Raw genomic sequence first — 21,927 nt, 5'->3', positions numbered from 1 at the left:
ATAACTATCATTTGCTGCACGAAAGGAGCACTGCCCATTTGCTCCTCTTATGCAAGGTTTGTCAGTGGAGATGACAAATGACCATATGCTTCTGTTACACCTAAAAACCTAGATAAAGAACTTGGGAAGCTTGTGTTGGCTGGCAAAAAGCTAGGAAATGCATGATGCACACTTGGAAAATGGAGAGCTTGTAAACAACATACATTGCTTGTGTCTGTGTGGTGGGTCCTCAAAATGAGGTGAAAGGAAGCCAGAAGAAACATTTTGTTGAAGCAGCAAGAAGTTGCTGTGGGAGAGGAGGAGGAGAGAAACGTGTTTCTCATCTTGTGCTCAGCTCCACATTGATAATGCTCTTAACAGCACGTTGGCAGTGGCCATGTTGTGTTCTCATAAGGTATTTCCTCCTTGCTTATGCATCCTGCGTGGCACAGCAGAGTTAAACCAGTAACTTCCCTACCCTACTGCTGCTTCTCAGGGTGGTCAGGTTCTGCAGCTATGACTCACAACCACAGTTTTTCCAGTGGTATGCAGGGATGCTAAATGGAGTGTCACTGGATGTTGGATACTCAAAGTCTTGATATGTGCAGAATCCCCTGGGTTTCTGGCAACTGCTAGTTTCTCATACAACTCATAGGAATACCAGTCAAAAACTTGTGATCTTTTCTCCAATCTGCTCAATGTAATTTTCGCTTTTACCAGCCTTCTGCAAATTTAAATACTGGCCCTGTGTTGCTTTGGAAAAAGATTAATTGCAACTGGATTCAGCTCTTGCTACCTTTTTGTTATTTTGGCAAATAAAATTCAGAGCTCAGGTTTTTCTCTGACTGGTCAGGTTCACAGAGCAGCATGATTAATGATTTCTCTTGACAACTTCTGGTAATTATCGTTTTATTAAGGTCCAAAAATAAACAATGAAATCTTCTCATTTGCCCTGCATAACACAGCTTGTACAATTTCTCCCAATAATTATCTCATCCAAATCCAATAGCTTGTCATGGAGATCTTGGTGAACTTTGCCACTGGAGTTTTACTGCATTCTGTCAGCACAGCTATGGTAAAATGTATGGCTCTTTAGTTTGTTCAGAGAGATAGAAAATAGAGGATCCAAATTCATTATTTCACTTAACAAGATTAATGGAAGGAAATGTGGCATACTCCTTTGTGTTATCAGTTATTTATAGGATTTCTTCAAGTGAAATACTCCTTGCTATCTGATTACCAGGGGCATGAAGCTACTAAACAGACCGATTTTTATATCATTGCTTCAGTTTGTTGCTTCGCTCTGAAAAGAAATAAACAGGAGGAGGAGGAGGAGAAGAAATGTCTGTACCAAAACATTCATCTGTTTTCTTTTAAACTGGGCCTTGTCTGTAGTGGCTTTTGCAGTGTGTGTGCTGGCATTGGTGTTGCGGATATATTTTGCTTTATAGAACATTTTCTTAACAGGCTAGAAAAAATGATGCTTGGTTTTGGCCATGTGCCCTCTTCTCAAGATATGTTTCCTGCTTCAACTAATGCAGAAGGACCCAGACCTTGCTTTGGTTGTCCTCCATTTGTCTCAATTCAGGGGGTGCTGTAACAAAAAGGAGGTAAAAAGAAGCTTGAACACTATTCCTAAACAAGCTGAAGAGTGTCTGAAAGTATCTGTAGGAATAAAAATTTGTATAGCATAACTTAACATAGAAACTCATGTTGTATGTCACTGAAATGCACCAAGAAAGTAAAATAAAGCAGGTGTTTAAAAAGTCACAACTGACCTATACAAATACTGAAGATAGGAAGTGAAAACAAATGATGTGTGTGTGTGAGAAAGATGTGATTAGATAAACATATTTTAAACATCTGGATTTTAGTTTGATTTGTATGGTCTCCTGTGAAAGTCTTCTTGAGTTTTTTAAGCAGTCTTTGAGTTATGGAGCATAGTATTTCCTGAGAACCAGGACTCATTTAGCACTGGTGCAATAATGGTATCTTGGAAGGAAGACAAATTATAGATAGAAGTAAATAAAATACATGAGGATCACACAGTGGAACACAGGCTTTACCATCTAAAAAAGAGTAGGTATAACCAGTAGATAACAGTATATCTAGTTTAGAAGTCTCTGTGAGAAGCAAAACCAAAGCCTGGAAAACTTGATGAATCCAAAGGGGGATGGAGAGGTGAGTTATATGTATGTGTGCACATATGCTTCATTTTAAGTTGCTTTAGCAAATTTTAAAAGATATTTTTACAAACACCATTTTATAAAAACAAAATGTTGGAAGTGTTTTTCCAGCCAGAAACTTCTTAAATATATATCCAAGTCTATGCTGCCTTAACCTATAGGAAGTATAGGCCTTACTTCAGCAAAGTGTTTAAGCATGTGAATAGTTCAGTACTTGTCCTGGCTTCAGTCAGATAACTTTTTTCCTTGAATTTGGAGACACGCTTAAATCTCCCATTGAGCTGCAGTCATGCTGCCGGCACGTCCAGCATTGCCTCTGTCCTCCTTTTAGCCACAGAGTGGGTCGGTACCAGCAGCGGCCGAGCTCCCGCTGGGGTCTGCCTGTGTTTGGCACCTGCGTTCTGCAGGGACCGCAGCGAGAGCAGGGCAGGTTAGCTTGGGCCCTCTCCCCTTTTACACTTCTTTCACCTGAAAGCTAAAAATCCAAGCAGCGAGTCCTCCCTTGATTAAGTTAAATTAAAGCACAGCTCACAAGCTGTTCAGCAACTTTCTCAAAAAAGTAAACGTGTGGGCTTACTCTACAGATACTCCTGTTACACAATTTGTTAAACACCTTAGAGAAACACTGTCCTTTAGGATTTCTTGTGCCAAGGGCTATCACAGGAAATGCTTCCCATGGCCGTAGCTGTTCTGACAACACAAGCAGTGAGTTCTTAATGCCTGTGTGGGAATCAGCAGTACGTGGCCAGAGAAACAGACTGTATATAGTGAAAGGAAATGGAAAAAAAAACCAACAAAAAACCCAAGCTGCAGCATTTACATGTATGCCAGTGCTTTTGAGTTTTCCAAGACATTACAGAGATACCAGTCTTTGAAAAAGCAGTATTTCACTTCTTCTTTCAGTGTAAGTTCCTCCAGGCTTGGTCCTGACTGATAATTGCACAACACTCCATAAAATGTAGATATTATTGCAGGATTTAATGACATTCATCGGCTACTTTTCTCTCATAGATTCTTTTTTACAGTGGCCCTTTAATACTGCATCTTCCAATGTTTAGAGAAGATGAGTAGCGGGTTGACTAGCTAAATATACCATGAGAACATGTAACTCCAGTAAGGTGTTAAATAGTCAAAATATTTTCTGTTTGCAATTTGTGTGAGGTTCAGATGGTGGTGTCTTTCCCAGGACCAAATCTGAGAAAAGTGGAGAGGATCAAAACAAATGGATATGATTTTTCTCTAGGTATTCAGTCACATAAGCGCATAGTAGCCGAAAATCTTTATAGCACAGCTACATATTTATAAAACACAATGTTTTGCTTTGGTTTGCTTCTGAGACTCATATAACACTGCAGTGGATGAATGAAAGCAGAAGTGGAAGCGGAGTTCCTGTTACAATTGGAAAGGAGGTAACAGATGGAGCAAAGAGAAAATCTCTAGTCTTTCTAGTCTACATTTTCTCTTTGCCATCTGATCAGTATAATGGGACGTGTTCCCACTGGGGTCTCTGCATGTTGTGAAAAATATAATAGTTAAATCAAAGATCACACCTTATTGTAGTTCTGTCAGTATTGTTTACTTTCCACCCTTTTTTTCAGATACTTACTTTCACTTTTCAGTCCTTTAAGCAGGTTGGTTTAACATTTCTGCACCACACTGGTATAAAACGATAAACACATAGCTTCACTGGAGTTGGCTGAGCCTCTGTCAGCAGAGGTCATGACCCATTCTGTGTATGCAAACATGCCAGTCTGTTAGGAAACAAATGCAAACCTCCTCTCTTTAAACATCAGTTCAGCTTTAATGGAAAATTTCTGGATAATGTAAAGTACAATAGAAACAACGTAGCTCTACATGCTGTTAAAACTGGAATTTCCATTTTCTTGATTTGCTGTGGTATCAGCTGGGCTGCTTTGTGTTCTTCACCTGGATGCATTTGAAATCTTAGAGACCTGAAATTGTTGTGCAGATGTGACCCATGAAAGGTCTGCCTCTTGAAACTACTCATTAAATATCCCGCTTAGCCGTAAGTGTAAAGCATTTTGTAAGTACTGAACTTGGTTCTGAGTTGTGAAGAGGCCCAGCAAATGCTGAGCAGCGCACAGGCTTGCCCCAGCAGCCTGCTCCATTTCCTTACTCGTGTCCTGCCAGCCACCTCCAAGTTCATTATCTGCCAAGGAAGAAGAGGGGTTTTGCAGTGATAGAAAAAGCTCACTTAGGGCAATCAAGAGATATTGGTATCTTCTTTCACTTGAGTCCTTAAGGGAGGACTTAAACCTGACGCAGTGCACTACCTTTTAAATTTTAAGGTCTGAATGAACTCTGTAAGTGTTTGTGTCCTGTAGTGTTGTTAAAATTACATCTTTCTGTCTGAAGAAGCCCTGGTTGCTGGAAGTGCCTGCATCGCAGTTTCTTCAGCACTGTGGGGTTCTTAACTAGTTTAGCAGAAATGTTGAAGATGTGGAAAATCATTCTTCTTTTAATAAAGAGTTAATTTTCAAGAAAGTAAAATTATTTTATTCTTTTAAGAAGCAGAAGTTTATTATTATCTAATACAAAGATGTAGCAATAAGAGAATTTCCCCGCATGCTAAGGTATTGGTGCACATCTCTTGAGCATCTCTGTGACGGGGAGAGAAATTAAAATGCTTAAAATAGAAGGCATCAGAATTCTGGATTTATAAACCAAAATCAGAAGTTACAAGGCTGAAAATGTTAATGCAAATATGGACCTGCTCTTACAAATATAGAAGAAACTCAGGCCTCTAGAGAAAAAGCTTGGGAAATGAGTGCAGCATCCATCTGTAGTCATTATAGAATAGTTAGCACAATGTTAAGAGCCAAAAGAAATATGTGCTGTGGTGTATGTATATTATACTTGCTCAGTTGTATGTGTTTTAGAATAAAATAACCTCATATGAAATGGTTATTAGTTGTCTAGAGCACTTCGAAGGGCTGAAAAAGCATCCTGAGAAGCTGTCGTTCAGGATTAATAGCATTTTAAACACTATTCTAAATTTTTTTATGCAGCTTTTTCTGATAGAAGATGCTACACGGAAAGGCATTGGTTTTGGTTCTTTGGCTAGACTAATTTGCTAAAATCCATTAGTAGAGCCTAAGATCATCACAGATGTAGTTTCAACCTGCCTGTGACACTGAACTGGGAGATAGCAAGCCAAGCATTACTGCGTGAAGGAACAGGGTGGCTGGAGATTGAGTGGTTTCTCCTCGCAAGTCCTCTTTTCTTTCTTCCTTTTTTCCTTAAATAATCTTCTCCCTAAACATATACCTGTCTGCTGTTCGCCTTCACCCCATAAAAGTAAACGTATGCTAGTTTTTAAAAGCTGGATGTCCAGCATCTCTAGTTTTCAGTGAGTTGCAGATATCTGTGCTATGTAGAAATAGTAGGATCAAGAAAAACTTAACCACCTTTCTCTTGTATAGCCTGTGGGTATGTTTAATGTTACTGAATGTCTGAAGGCATCTGAGTTGCATCATCTGTGTTACAATTGAGATTTTAAACAGATAATCGACAGCACAGACATACAAAGGATTTTAACCTCAGAAGACTGTTAGAATGGCATATATAGTGTCAGCAGACAGTGCTCTCTTTTCGTGCTCCAGAAAAGAAGAGAAGCAGCTATATGAAATGCTAATAATCTCACTGTGGTTTTGAATAGGCTAGACTTGAGAGCCTTGAGTATTTTTCCTTTTCCCTTTTAACTGCAATTTTGTTATTGTATTGCTGCCCCCATCTCTGCTAAATATGGCTTTTGAAATGTAAATCATATCATGTTCTCAGAGATGCATATGACACCCTCAGCACTGTTCCTCTTTGCACTTCAAAGAGCTGTGTGGTCACACTTTGCATCTCAGCAAAATCGCAATATTTGCCTTCTGAAGATCTCCTTTAATGTGTACAATCAATCCCTGATAATGTGTTTTGGGTTTTTGTTCCCTGGAGTCTGTTAATTTTAATGTTGCTACAGGTCATCAGGAAACATAATCTCTTCTTTTTTAATTTCTCAGTGAGCGTGCCTGAGGGGAGAGGAACACAAGAGAGGAGAGACAATTGAACATCACCATTGGCCAAGACCTGAAAAAATGGTGCTGGATGAACAGAGGATTAGAACTTAATTGTAAAAGGGAAATAAAGTCTTGGCAGGCGATTTGCTTAATTTCTGCATTCATCATGGCCCAAATCCTCTGGCTGGCTGGTTGATGGGACTGTCCAACACTTCCTGCTTGGATTCAGTGCAGCTCCTCTCTGCCTACGGATCAAAAGACCTGGGATCAGGTAGGAACTGGATGGTGCCTAATACGGGAATGGAAAGAGAAATGGACTCTGACGAGCTAAGATGGAAGTGACTTGACAGCTCCAAGCTCAGCAGTTGTTTCCAGTAAGGACAGGTTAAGACGGGAATCTCAAGCTTCGCTGGGAGAGCAGTATGCAGGAAGCTGGTTTTCAGGCCACAAATGCTTTCACAGGTAAGGACTTAAGCTCATAGTTTTGGGACAGTTTACTGGAGTTTTGAAAATAAATTGAATAGGTCCTGGCTGTTGTTAGCACCTTGTAGTACTTCCAGTTTAAATAATATTTTAAAACAGTTCACTTGAGTTGTTCCTCAAGTTCATTACTTGTATTAACAGTAACACAGTTATCCGTATTTCAGGCCCTCTAAAACGGATGGCCACAAGCCTTAGGGAAGGTGTATCTCAGCTTTCCTCATTAAAGTAATTAACAGCTTAACAATGAGTGGCCTCCCAGGTCAATATAGAATGTAGTCTGTTAGGTTGTTCTTAAGTTCAACATGGGAGTTTGGTGAGGGCACAGGATAGACACAGTTCGTATCAGGAGGCTTCTCAGAAACACGGCAGTGTAAATCTTGATCTCATGGGCCAGAGCACATCTCTGGGCAGAACTTGTCAGGTACCTTCTACTTGTACTGCCTCCCACCCCGCACCCCTCATGTGCTGCAGTGCTTGAACTGGCAAAACCAGAGGATTTAAACTGTAACTGTTTCACCTCAGTCCAATGCATTTCCCTGTAGATTCACTGAAAATAATGTAATGAGAAAGGAGATGCTAAGGTGGTGTGTCTCTCTGAGGAAAGCTCCCTCTAGTGTAAAGTCCGCTGGAGTTCATTCAGGGCTTTCCCTGGCTGGACTGGTTTCTGATTTGAGAGGTGGGAGAAGGAAATGGGGATCAGAAGATCCTGCTGCTTTGTTTCCACATCTGCTGGCCAGTTGAGATCCTGCGAGAAATGGGTAGAAAATCAACTGTATATTGCTCTTGCTTTAGTAGGTCTAGATAATGGATTTGTACCACAGAGAAAGTTAGTGATGTGTGAGACGTTTATTTTTCCAATTTGAAATTTTTGCCTTTAGAAGAAGTTTACTGGATTGGGGGTTGTACATATGGGAAGATAATTTTCTGTCTTGGGCTGCTTTACCCTGGGCTGCTTGCTGTTCTAGGAGCTCTTCCCAGGAAGGAACAGTAAAACTGTTCATTTTGCTGTGGGCAGGCCCCCACTTTGTCCCTTCCCAAAGCAGATCCACCCACAGAGGCTGGTCCCTCCCTTCTGGCAGCTCTGTGTCCATCTGTCTGCACCAACACATCGGTTTGGAGTGGCAGTGCAGTTCTGAACAGTCTCCATTGCCTCACGTTGCTTTGATTTACAACATGGTTTCTGTGTGTGTCAGCAAGATGTGTCTTGAAGGAGAAGAAAGGGGAAGCTCTGCCCCACATGTGCTCCAGTGCTGATGGGAGATGTGAAGTCTGGGACCATCACAGGGCCCTCCCACCTCTGCCTGGCCGGCAGCAGACTCCTACAGCTCCCCACTGCTGTTCTTGTCCCATCTGTGCATCTTCCTCCTGGCTGCTCTCTGCCAACCCTCAGCTCATTCCTAGAAGTTTTTGCCACTCCTTTCTCTCCACCAGAATTCCTCCTGTGTGGATATCTGTTCTTTTCCCTACCTGCCCTGCCATCTGTGTCTCTCTCCTTTGCTGAAAACCTTATTAGCTTTAGCACCCTTGCTATATTGTAGTATTTTCTTTCCACCTTTACACTCTTCTGCCACAGCATCTGCTATCCCTTAGCTCCCAGAAGGCAGGGGTTGCTGGCACTGTGATCAGGGTGCTTGGGCAGCAGGGTGTCGGAAAGCTGGTAACCTCATGACTGCTGCTGGGTGGAAGAGACCTGGCAAATAGTGCTGCATAAAATTCAGGGAGATGAAACTGGGGTCCCCGGAGGCCCAGGACAAGTCAGATTGTGGTGACAACCCAGCAGATTCAGACCTATCCTGGAGACCTTAACAGCATGAAGGTTGCTTGGTCTCTTGTAGGGAATTCTTACATTCTTTTGAAGTTCCTCTCAGGTAAAGATGTTAATGAAAATTTTCACATCTTGGTAATTGTACTAAAGAATTATTAAACATTGAGTTAAGTTGCAACATACATTCAGGAGACTTGCAAACAGGAGGAGACTTGTAAAGGAAACAGGTTGAAATATCATTGCTTTATATGAGGAGAAGGCAGGGATTTCTGTTTCTTCCGACTTGTATCAAATTGATACCTGTATTTGCTTTTTGGAGATCTTTCATGTTCCTTGCTAGATTTATATAACACATTCAGCAATAAACAGTGAGTAGGTATGTATTTCTTAGAGAAATTAATTGGACTGTGTTATGCAATAACACAGTTATGCAGTAAAAGTGTAGTGGCAGGTGCATATGGTTGCTCCTCTGATCCTTGCTATACTGCTCCTTTTGTTTTATTGGAATGCCAGTTTAGCTGTAGGAGAAAACAGTAGCTGCTAGCAGCAGAGGGGGCATGACCACATGCAGAAAGGAGCTAATTTGTTCAGAAAAAGCTTTGATATCTGAAACCTGTGCAGTGTCAACACTGAATGTAGCTATGCTAAGTGATTGCAGCTATTGCAACAATCAGAGTAACCATTTCAATTTACAACTGAATAGAGTGCTAGCAAAAGAAGCCTGGGAGGAGATGCCTCTGGGTAGCCACCTTCAGAGTATTTCGTAAACCTTTCCACCTTGCTAATCACTGTGACCTGGAAAGGCTTACAGTTAAAGCTAGGAGATATTTTGATCCTGTCTGTGCACTCATTTTACTGGCACAGATGCCAAAGCTGCCCTTTTTCACAGATGGCTTTTGTTCTGAGAGATGGGCTTGTCCAGTCACTTTATTATATATTACCAAACAGTAGCTTATGGTTAGAACTTTTTCACTTTACTGGCTAAATACTAATTTCAGTAGATCATGCAAGTGTAATAGGTTCAGGATTACCGAATGTAGAAAAGGCAATGGGAGAAAAGTGCTCTTAGGCTTGATTAGGAAAGAGATGGCTGAGCCTATGATGGTAAAAGGCAATTTGAGTGATAGCAATCATGAAAGAGCGAGCTTATCATTCTTCAGAAGACGAGAACTTGAGAATAAAAGCAATAGTGTGCAAGAAAGTAGACTGCATTCAGCTCAGAGAACTGATAGGTAACATTTCTTGGAAAACAAATTAAGAAATTCAGGAAGGCTGGCAATTTCTAAAGGAAGTAACTTTTTCTTTTCCAGTCACAATAAAGAATATTAAAAGCACAAATAAAAGGTGTCCTAATAAAAAAGTGTAAGAAGATCCAAAATTGCATGATATGAAAATTGAGGACTCATACAGAAGGTGGAAACTGTTATTGGAGATGAGTGTAAAAGAACATTAGAAGAATGCAAGGGCTAAATCAGGTAGGCCAAGGCACAAAACAAAGTACAACTAATGAAGGACACAGTGAAAAGGAAACATGCTACGTTCTCAGTAGTAATAAGAGGAAGACTGAGTTTCTGGACTACTAGTTGAGAGGGCCATGATCTGATACTGCAGAGAGGACCAAGTAGTTGCTGGCATTTTTTTTGCCAGAAAGGGTGGCTTTTAATCAGATGGCAAGAGAAGGATGACTACCTTGAGAAAGATAAGAATTCCAACTAGAGCAGGACAGAACTGATTATAAACTAATGAGACAGGATAATAGGTATTTTAGAACAAGCTGGAGCTTATTAAATTATCTCTCCAACATAAAGTGAAATAGCCGAAGCAATGTCTGAGCAATTAGTGGTTACACTGGAGAACAGTGTAGGTTCAAAAGAGCTGTGAAAGAGCAAACACTGCACCTACATGTAAACTGTCCCGGGTCCTTCTTTTTCCCCTTTGGAGTATATAGCTTACCTTAAATTCTTGAGAAAAAAGTTTGAATCAAATAATCAACTGATTTTTTAAATAAATAGCCTGTAGATAATAATATGATAAATAAATTTGCATGTTTTTTTCCAGAAGGTACCTTGTCAGTGGAGCCTAATTTCCCTGTAAGTAGAGAAATAGTATATCTTGATTTTTGGAAGGCTTTTCACCCTTTCATAAACAAGGTGGCAATATGGGCTACAAGGTGCGCACACAGTTGTCTGGAAAGCTGTTCTCGAAATAATTACTAGTGATTCATAGTCAAACTAGAAGGATATGTCAAGTGGGATTCTGCCCTGGATTGCCTGAAAACATTCAATATTTTAATTAATGACTTAGATGATAGAATCTGCATGCAAAATTTCCAGATGACACCAACCAGGGAAAGGATGTAAACCCTTTGAGCACAGAATTAGAATTGAAAATTAATGTGGTATATTGGAGAACTGATCTAAAATAAATATGATGCAGTTCATCAAGGACAAATTCTAAATTGTGTTTGGGCAGGAATAATCAGCTGTGCAAATCAAAATGTAGAATAACTGGTAAGGCAGCAGGTTTTCAGAAAACAGATGGGCAGTTGCAAGAGTTCAGAAAATGGCTATGAATCAACAATACTATGCCATAAATGTTATGCTAGAATATATGGACAGGAGTCTGCATGTAAGACATGCAAAATAATTTTTCCACTCTACTTAGCATTCGTGTGGCTGGTGTAATGTTTCTACTCTGAGCAGTGCTCTTCAGGCCTGTTGGAAACATCCAGAGAAGAGCAAAAGGAAAGGCTGGAGGTCTAGACAACATGACCCTTGAGAATTGAAAAAAAGTCTTTTTTTAGTCCAGAGCAGTAATTCTCAAACTTTCTGGAGATGTTTTTCCTGTGTTCCCATGAAACAGTGCGGATTTGTGCTGGGACATGTGTCTGATGCACTGAGCTACGTGGCAAGATGTGGCCATGATACAGCAGTGCTTTGGTGGGATGGTCAGAAGGACCACCTTGCTTGCACACTTCTTAGTTGCCATGAAGTACTACGCCTTCTGCCTTGGCCACTCTCAGTGCTGTGCCAGTGCCAGGGTAACAGTGGTGGGGATCCTGGACAGCCAAGGTCTATTTTTAAAATTAGCTACTTTCTTTACCAGTGCATGTTTTGAGTGCTGGTTTAGGAGGACAGTGTGATTCTGAAATCAGCTGTCCATCACTGGGGACTGTGTGGCACAGGAACATCCAGGATGATCAAAGGATAAGGGGAACACTATGGGATGGATTAGGAATCAGTGTGTGAAGCCTCCTGACCTTGCAAGGTCAGTTTAGGTCCATCAGGATTTTATTAGCTCTGTCTCAGCACAAGCTCTGTCAGACCTGGGCTGACTCGGAGGCATTCCTGCCCTGTGACCCTCAGCACTGCTAGAGGGATTATTAGCTCTGGCACTATGGAAACCAGAATAAATAGTAAGAGGTTGCTCTGTGCAGTGGGCCCCTGCCCTTCAGTCTAGTGCTGACTTTTCCTGTCACCTTCTGATCCCATTCTGTCATAGCTTCATATCTTCTCCCTCACACCTTTCCCTGTGGAAGTGATGGCACCCTCAGATCTTTCCATAATCCCTTGCAGCCTTATGTCTCAAGGTCACTGTTGCTGAAGTTTGACCTTGGGCCATATCCAGAGAGACAAAGTTACTCCTGAGGAGCAACTCCTCAGTTTGGCTCATATTCCCCCAGGCCCTGCTTTAGCAGTAAAACTGAACTCATCTGTTAGGAGATCCTCATGCTCATAGGAACGCAGCTTGGTGGAGCTTCTGCAGTCCCCTCACCTCTGCTCTGTATCCGCCTGGCACTTCGGATTTCTATTGCCTTTCTTATCCTGTGTTTCATGCATTTCCAACCTCGGTCCGCCTCTTCCTCCATCAGTGCCCAAATCACCTCTCTCTCCACTGAAGCTCCTCCATCCCTCCCTGTTCGTACATCTGGTCTCACTTCCAGATTTCCTAACCTTCTGGTAATCTTCCTGCTTTTCACTGCTCTCCTTCACCTTCTTTTGTTTCCAGACCTCTCCCATTTCCAGACCAACTCACTACAACTTAATTCCAGGTTGTGTAAAGCTCTCTTCCCCTCTTTTCTAGACTCAGCCTTTCCTCTCCTTGTCTGCCCTTCTCTGGGGTGAGTACCTTTCCCCACCTCATTTCTCTTCCACAGTGACTTCTGCTGGTTTGTGTGGGACCTTTTTTTGCAGGAAGGTGCTCTGATAGCCTGCCTCTCACTTTGGCTTCTCTCCCTGCATCTTGTTTTGCTTAACTGTTGGTGTTTTGGGTGGAGATGTCTCTGGCATGGGGGTGGTAGTTCCAGAATAGGGAGGCTCCTTGAGGGAATTACATGGGAGACAAGATTAAATTGCTCCAACAGATTGCATATGACCCAGTTGGCCATTATTCGTTTAGAGAATGGAAGGGTGAGGAAAGATGTGATAACTGTTTAAAAATATATGGAAATTTCATGTAAAGAGGAAGGTAATAGGAACTGTTTTCCAGTTCTGCTGGGATAAGGCATGAAGTAGCAGACAAGTTTGCTGTGTTGGAAAGGTTGAGGTTAGACATTAGGAAAATCTTCCTAATGGTAAGGATAGTTAAGAACTGCATCCGATTGCCTAGGGAGGTTGCAAAGTCTCCGTCACTGAAGGTTTTTAAGAACAAGTTAGACAAATATCTGTCAGGAATGGTTTATGTATACTTGATCTTGTCCTGGGGCAGGGGAGTGGACTTCATGAGAGCACTTCCAGCCTTACTTTTCTGATTGTATTATTGCTGGTTCCCAGGGTAATAAATGGACATTTTTAAAGTTTGTAAACCACCTGCACTACTCCTCTATCTTCTCAGTGTTTAAGTAGATTCTGTTGAGCTCTTGGAATAATTGATAAAGGATAGATTAAGAGTCTTAGGTGTTTAAAGTCTTAACTCTCTTTTTGCTGGAGTATTGCTCCATTGCATTCCTTCTAGCCTGGCCTTCTCTAAACATCTTATTTTTGGGGGGTGTGACATGTTTCTATGTCTGTGCAACTTGTATAGAAATATTTTAATGTTATAGAAACACTGCATCTATTCTTCTGTTTCACACTATGCAAGTATTTTAAGAAAAGCTTTTACCACTCTTAGAGAGCAAGCATATTTAAAAGGTAATTGTTAAGAATAATCAAAAATAGGGCAAAGCCAAAGCAAATGCCCTTTGAGGTTTTCTTTATTATGAACAAAACTGTGTGCGATTTACTGAGCATCAAATATATAACTGGTATATCTGCTGCTGAAGGTAGCCTCCTTCCTCGGAATTATAATTGAGGCTCCATGTAAAACAGCAAACCAGGTTTGAAATGTCTTCTAATAAGTATATAATGTAATTAATATTAAAAGCAGTTGAAAACTCATTTATACATTAACACAGGTCTCCCACATCGCTGCTGTCATTATTTGCATGATTTTCAATTACAAATAAACATTGCATTTAAAAAATGTAACTTGAATATGTAGCAGAGCATTCTCATCCCTCTCAGTTCCAGTTTTGTTTTCATCCGCCTCTTGAAGCTGGTCTGGCCTTCCTAAAATGTCCACAATTTTCTTAACAAAAGCATTCCTATTTTACGAATTTTCAAGGTTACTATGTCACTCACGGACAACTCTTACTGTCTCTTAGTTCTTGGGAGAAACAGATTGCTTTTTGCCATGCCCCTTACTCAGCACACAGATAGTAACAGATCACATTCCATTGTATTCTCTCAGATATTTTATTTAGAGTGTGCAATTTTTAGACTACAGATAGTATTCTCAGCAAAAATACATGAAAGAAGATATAACCTTAGTCTCTAAGAGTTTGCTATCTAAATATGTTACATTCAGTATCATTCAGCAAAACTGTTTTAAGTGTAGTAATGCATAGCTTGGAAGTCTCCTCTTCAGGGTTAAATGCTTTAATAGAATTACAGGAGAGAGAGAAACTGAAAATCAATTCGTGAGTGCTGGTGCCATGTGAGAGTGGTAAGTTTTGGTCACAACCTGGTTGTTCTGTTGTCCTTAAGATCAGTGATCAGGACAGCAATGCTTTCTGCTTTGGGTCACACTTCAAATCTGGGAGGTCGGGTTTTAAGTATTGATCCCAAACTTTGTGGAGGTAAAACATTGTGTTTTCTTCTTTCTTTCCTTCCACCTCAAGAAAACAGATTGTTCTCTTCAAACGTCTGATTGAAGGACTGTTTAGTCTGTAACTGGACAAGTACTGCTTTTGCTAGTTGAACTGTGGCAGTCCTTATGCAAATAGAGGGGCATTTCACACAGGCCAAGGATTTCGTATTTTAAGTGCTTCTCCTTTCCATTTTTATTTATCTGGGGTACAAGACCTCCTTGCCTGTTTGCTTGTTTCATTGAAGTACTACATCCTTTTCCACTTGGGAAGAATGGCAGAATTTGGGTGGCAGTCACTAGCAGAAGGTGACCTTGCTGGGTGAAGCCACCTGGTGCTCAGAGAAAGGCAGAAAAGAAGCCAAGAGGACTCCAGAGGAAATGCAGTGGTGTGGTGCCCTGTGAAACACCTTGAGAGACACTGGTCTCAGAAAAGGATCTTCCACAGACCTGAAATCATCATATAACGCCATTCATATTAAGAACCATCCTAAAATTATTAATGTGATCTGGAAGGATTTTTAAATTTTTTATTTTTAATTATTTTTATTAATATTTGAATTAATTTAAATTCCATTTAAAAGTCCTTTAATTTTCAGTCTAGGTGTAGTCTTGGCCATATGTGCATGGTTCACTTGCTCTTATGACAGTCCAGAGCCCAAATGAAAGTCTGTGGATTGTGCAGGCCAGGGTGAAAGGTGGCTCAAATTTAGAGAAACATCACGGCCAATGCCATTATTAAAATTATTTTATGAAGCAGTGTATTGCTGGAAATGGCAAACTTCTCCTTCCCAAAGTTACGAGAGAGAATGCTCCAGCATGTTCAGGGAGTATGTTGAGCCTGGATCCTCACCTTTGATAACTGTTTTTAGTAGATGATGTTCAGCTGTAGCATTACCATTTGCAAAGCTGATGGTTCTTTGGAAATGCCCATCTGCCATTTCTCATTTTTTAATAGTACGTGTCACGGTGCCTTCGCATGGCACAACTTAATCAGCCAAATGGCCAATTCCAGACTGAAGATGACAATAAATTCAGCTGTAAATATGCTACATTTCAGTGTTTAATCATAATAAAAAGGCAGACTTTTTGAATGGACAAAATAAATGTGTAGTCCCTCAAGTAAAACCCAGAAAACAAAAAGGGGTGAAAATTGATTTTAAATTGGCAGTGTGTGTTTTCTGTTAATTCTTTCTAATGAATTAGGTAGCTGCTTTGCTTTTTTTTTTTTTTTTTTTTCTTTTTTCCCCTTTAAGAGAAGAGATGGGATATGACATTCAGGCTATGCCCGTGGCCGTCTGAGGGCATTTTCAGTGCTGAAAAGGCCGAAGGTAGCGCTGCCGCAGCTGGTGCTTCAGGCGGAACATCAGCCTTCGGCCGCCGCCCCTGAGGGCTCCCACAAATCCCGCGCAGCAGCACGCGCTGCTTTCTTAACAAACCGTGTCAGCGGGCACGCCGTAACCCGCGTGGGGGGAGGAGGACGAGGACGAGGAGGAGGACGAGGACGAGGAGAGGAGGCGGTGGCTGAGGGCGGGCGCCGTCCTGCAGGGGGAGCCGCGGCGGGCCGGGCCGGCGGCGGGAGCCGTGCTGAGGTGCTGCCGCCTCGCCTCGGAGCACCAGCGTGAGGCAGGCTGGAAATGCATTTCCTTACACACTTAAAAGGGCTAGAAGACGAAGCATAAAACCCAAATCGATGCAGAGCTGCTGGAGCACACCACTGGGGCGTTTGGAAGCTGAGGAGGTACCGCGGCTGAGTGGAAACACGAGTGATACGAGCCAAAACCTAATTTTATTAGTGTTCCCATGCACTCAGCTCCAGGCGGTGGTGTTTTGGGTGAACAGCGTGAGGTGAAGTTTTGGTCTAAGCAGGCCGCTTGACCTGATACTCTGTCAGTTTTCTTTTACGGTAAAATAAATAGTGTGAATTAGTGTTGTGTTTCTTCGTTGTATGCTGTAGCAATGCCTTTACAAATCAGAACTTGCAGTTTGGGTAAACAGAGAAGTGAAAATATTTGACGTTGCAGGATAAATGTTGTGGTGAAAAAGCCTAAAAGTTATGGAGGAGAAGGTAACACCATGTATACAGAGTTAAATGTTACATTTACTTCTCTGGTATTTACACTGTTTTACTTCTTAGGAAAAGAGGCCAGGACGCATGGGGATTAATTTACTTGTCAGGCCTTTTTTTGTTGCTGTTGGGTTTGGTTTCTGTTCAGAGCAATGCTGCTTATGGGTGGACACAGTCCTTCCCCTGAGCCTTTCTACGAGTGCGCGTGTTCCAGTGGCTGTATGGGCTGCATCTCCCATCTGGGGGCTCGGCTTTCCTCGCAAAAGCACTTTGTTATGGAGCAGCATAGATCCACCATGCACACAACCCACACTGTGCCTCTCCCAGGTTTTCTCCCCAGGACTGCCCAACCCCTGCTCCAAACCCTTTGTAGAGGGATACTCCCACCCTCTTTAATTTCTACTCAACTCTCAGCGATGGTGAATAAGCTAAATGTTCAGTTTCTGGTAGGATCATTACTGGTTAATAGGGTGTAGCCTTCAAGCCCTGCCAGCCTCTTACAAACACCCAATGATACTCTTTGCCCTGGAAGAGAATATGACACAAATCTGATATATCTGTAATAACACTGCTGCTTTCTGAGATCCACCTGTGCTCATGTAGGGCTGGGAAACTGCTGATTTCTGAACTAAGCAGGGGGTTTTGAATGGGTAGGCTTTGACAGTATCTGGAGCCCAGAAACTTGTGTTTTGATACCAAAATAAAATTCCCCTTTCCTGTAGTCACCCCACTAATTTGACTATAAAACTTATCCAGTAGTTTGGGCAGCTGAATCCCTAAGATTTTCTTTGGAAACCATCAATATGTGTTTCTCAGGGGTTTAAGCGGTTGGATCTGGGTGCGAGTGGCAGCAGGGGCACTCTCCCTGCTCTTTGCAGCCATGGGTCTGTTTCCATGCTCTCATGCTGGGATTAACAACCTGTCAACAGCAAAAAACAGATTAAGGAGTATGCCTTTCATACATTGTGGGTTTTGATTTTATTTCTAAAAATTTTCTGTCCTGTTGTGGGCTCTTTGTGTCCTTGGCTTTCTTGCTTTCTTCACTACAACGTCACTCCCTTCTGATTTAAGGGCAAGAGTAGAAGAAGCTTTGTTTGAGGAGTGAGGAGTTAACAATGAGAATTTTTCATGATGAAAACACGCAAAAAGAATCCTACTCTATAGCCAGCATCTAAGCAGCATCTTCAATCCATGCCTCTGAGGATAAGCTCGTTTCTGTTGTTAACGGGTAAAATGGCTTCATTCAGTGCCATTTGATTGCTGACAGTGCTGAGTGCCTATGTGTTGTAGATGCACATATGCTGAGGTGGTGGGAGGAAGACCCACGACAAGGTACTGGCTTGAGAAAAGCCTGGAAGACTTGCTTGGATATGCATTGTTCAAGAATAATCTGTTTGTCCTGGAGGCTTAGACTCTATAAACCAGTAATTTATACTGGCTGAAGGTGTATTCACACCCTGGCTGTGTACTCGGTCCATCTTTGATTTAAATGAAAAAATTGGAGTTTGTGCATGAGTTTCTGTTTTCCCCCTTTCTGAGCTTTATTGTACTTGATTTGTTTATCTCAAAATACTTCCAAGATAATACCAGCTTCCAGTTGCTCAGAGTGAGAATTTGAAGAGACACATGACCTGCCACAACAATGCAAGAGTAAGTTCAGAAAAACTTCACTGTTCTTAACTCAGGATGTAGGTGGCATCTGTGAACTAGACACTTTTTTTTTTTTTTCTCTAGAGATTGTAACTTTTGTGCCCAAACCAGTGCTGTTTATAGAAATTGTTGGAGAGTTTCTGTGTAATAAAAGGAATAGGAGTAAGTTCCAACAATAAAGGCAGTAAGTATGGTTCCTGAAGATGTTTTTATTCAGTGCCTTCTCTAGTGTATTCATGGAAAAAGTGACATAGCATTGACTTGGTGGCTTTTGTACAATCTCTCAAGTATGTTAGTTTTAAAATATACTATTTTACTTTCTGATACAGACAAGTTAATGTTCACTCAGACATATGACTCATGCTTGTAGTGATCAGTGTTGCACCAGAGAATCTTCAGCTGAGGTGAGGACCCTGCTGTGCCAGAACAGTGAAGGTCAGCCCCTTTTAAAATCTCAACATCAGAAAGAGGCAAGATAGAAGCAGAAAGAAGAAGTACTGCTGTCCTCCATTTACAGATAGGCAACTAAGGCACAGTTGAAATATTTACGTGGAGTGAGCTAGAAAGCTTGGCAGACCTGAGAACTAAAACTACAGCCTCTGAATCTGAACCCAGTATGAAGGGTGAGATTATAACCACAAGTAGTAACATATTTATTTTTATCTCCAAGTCAGCAGTATACCTACTGCACTATTTTCTCATATTTCCTCTGTTGTATCTTTATTCTTTTTACTTGCTGCCATGAGGAGAAGAACATAAGTCAGTAGGATTTCTTGTGGAAACTGGAGGCTTGCTTTATGCCAGCATTGCTGGAAAGAATTTCTCTGAAGAAGAATTACAGCTGCCCATAAAATATGTGACACAAACAACCCTTCTATCTGCAAGTATTAATTGTGCATTGGGAAGAAGGGGGTGCTGGGATACAAGACTGCTTCAAGGATATGGGATATTACTTAAGGGCTTAAAAAAAGTATCTGTCATTGACTTGCCAACTAGAGAGTAGGATTATTGAAATTTATGGGAACAAAATTTAGTGAGATGAATACAAATAAAGCTGTCCATATTAGTTTCACTTCTTTTTCAAGGGTCTTTAAATGCAAAATATGATGTTCATTAATGTAATGCAGTCAGGTTTATTGCTTTGTTGCTTTATACATGTATGGATCAGACTTATGTGGTGTCTTAAGATGTATTTTGAAGAGCCTCAAAAAGGTCTGTTCTTTATGCAACTTGCTTTCTCTGGAAGAAAAAAGGCAAGTTTTGTGGAAAGATCATATTTCATACTACAACTAGCGGTCTGTTTGGAAAGCAAACAAACAAGATACCAAAACCCACAAGTATTCAGGCATATGAGCCCTTCACCTCCAGGAAATTCAAGATTCTTCAGTTTGCTAAGGGCCATCTTCTGCTACATAAGCAAAACAGCATGAAAACCAGTCATGGACAGCCAGTGGGGAGAAAATTCTCATGTAACTGAAATTGGCTGTTACTGTATTAGCATTTTGCTTTCAGTCAGTACTGTGACTGTGAACGAAATACCCCAGTTGTCCCCATTCATGGCACTGTGGTTCAGCTCACAAGACAGCTTTGTTGCCACCAGAGTAGCCAGTACTCGCTAACAGAAGACTAGAGAAGGTGGAGTTGCTTTTTTCCAGCTGCTCGGTACTTCTGACCTAATGAAGAGGCAATGGGATGCTGGATGTGTTAATGAGATAGATAAGGAAAGAGAAGTGAGACCTAGGGACAATATATAAAATTGAAGTGGACTTGCAGAATTTCACCCTGAAAGAAATATGTGTTTGAGCCTGCCACCTGGAAAGAGTGTTCATGGAGAGGCAGAAGAAAGACGTCAAAGCCTGACTTGGGATGGTTGCAGAAGGTAAAGCTGAAGATAAAATTAGATGTGCATACAGTGGTTAACATGATTCTCTTAACAGTGATTGCTGTCATTACAACCACACTGAAGTTCTGCCAACACTGGGTTAGAAAAACCTTTAAATACTTGTACAGGGAAAATCTCTGGAAATCTTATCCTTAAACTGACAGTCTTGAAACAGTTTCAACTGGGAAAGAGCTATACTAATTTTTGAGAAGAGTATCATAACTCTAGTGTGTTGATTCTTAGTTTTTCTGTTCTTAGATATAGGACCACTGTCTAAAAGTTAGATCAGTGTGAGACTGTGTGGACATGACATGATGCCAAGAAATGAGTTCCCAGATATTTATAAATAAACTCTTGGTGTACTCCCATTTTCCTTCCTCTTGACTTTGGTATTATCCCACGCGTTTGCCCTCAGACTTTCTGTACTTTTTTATAGAGACAAGAGTAGTAATTATCTTCTGAATTTTATTCTTGAAGAAACTAGATCAATTATACAGTGTAATGTTGGTTAGGTTAACATCTAATAGCTGTAGCTGTTAACCTCACATGTTCTTTTTATCTTTGTGGTAATAATGAATCGTTAAATTGAGTGGAGCAGTAATCCTTGAGATATAAAAGTAGAAATCATTTAACAAAGACATTCCAAAATTATAACCTTAAATATTCTTTTATTGATTAACATTGTGTGATATTGTCAATGTCTTATGACTGTTATGATGTTTAAAATGTTCAATTTAGACTGTGAGAATAATGTGTAGAATATTTGTGTACTCTGCTGCAGCAGGCATGCTTTTACTGTACTTGAATCTTTTAAGATTTTTCTTTGGAAGTTAGAAATTAAATCAAGAACAAGGTAGTCTTCGTATAAATGGTACAAGAGATGCCATTTTAATAACACTTGAACAGTTGTTAAGAACACTTAGTTTTGCTAAATGCATGTACCAGAAGAGACAAAATTGAATAATACATCCATTTCATTTAGAAAGGAGTATTGCAAGTCTCATAATGTTAAAAATAATCAGATGTGCCTTTAATACAAGGGGAAGATACATTACTGCTCTGGTCCACTATGAAAATAAATGTATGTATTTTCTCACCACTGTGCAGATGTTCTAATATAGTGATGATATTCTTACCTGCCACTGTTACCTTTGTTGATTAGGAATAACTAAATCCATTACTGTGAAGTGAGACAACAACCTCTCCCTCTCCCTCCTCCTCTCTCTCCCCCCTCCCCTCCCCTCCCCTCCCCTCCCCTCCCCTCCCCTCCCCTCCCCTCCCCTCCCCTCCTCTTCTCCTCCTCTCCTCCGCTCTCCTTTCCCTGTTACAGTTTGTTCTGCACCATTGTTGAAAGTTATGCTGTTTGTTTTTTTCCTTCTCTCAGGTTTCACAAGAGAAGTAGACTTCACAAGAAGTTACAGGGGTTATAACATCTGTCATTAGATTTCTATATTTTGAACAGGTTAAGTTTAGCTGTCACGGTTTGTGTATTAGGAAGAATTAAGGACAACTGAGACTGCATCCTTAAGAAAAGAATAAAAATTGAAGGAACAAAGGCTAAAATAAAGCTGATTGGAAAAGCTCTGACGATTATCACGCTGAAGATATGACACAGCTTTGTTTTTCTGTTCTTAGTAGTAATAACACTTAGTTGCTTTGTCTCACAGTGATTTCCCTGGGAAAAAAGATGACTCTGGATTTTACTTCCTATGACAATGTAGTTGAAATTTGGAATGATTACTTTCGTAACAGCTTGATTTCTGCTC

At 40.9% G+C, this 21,927-nt stretch overlaps 1 protein-coding gene across 4 annotated transcripts in view; it reads left to right on the top strand.

The window, feature by feature from the left end:
• Positions 1-21,927, top strand: part of LDLRAD4 (low density lipoprotein receptor class A domain containing 4) — a 294,721-nt gene that overhangs the window by 97,745 nt on the left and 175,049 nt on the right. For all 4 annotated transcript variants that reach the window (XR_012630023.1, XR_012630022.1, XM_074877769.1 and 1 more), the window contains one exon: positions 6,194-6,652. Coding sequence is in view for 2 of the 4 variants with exons in the window: in XM_074877769.1 (XP_074733870.1) it covers positions 6,613-6,652 (40 nt within the window). In the remaining 2 variants the exon portion in view is untranslated. The remainder of the gene's footprint in view (positions 1-6,193; positions 6,653-21,927) is intronic.

Source organism: Strix uralensis, chromosome 1, assembly GCF_047716275.1.
Source record: "Strix uralensis isolate ZFMK-TIS-50842 chromosome 1, bStrUra1, whole genome shotgun sequence".
NCBI classification, from domain to species: Eukaryota; Metazoa; Chordata; class Aves; order Strigiformes; family Strigidae; genus Strix; species Strix uralensis.
The sequence above is the reverse complement of the archived record's forward strand: the minus strand, read 5'-3'. Positions and strand labels throughout refer to the sequence as shown.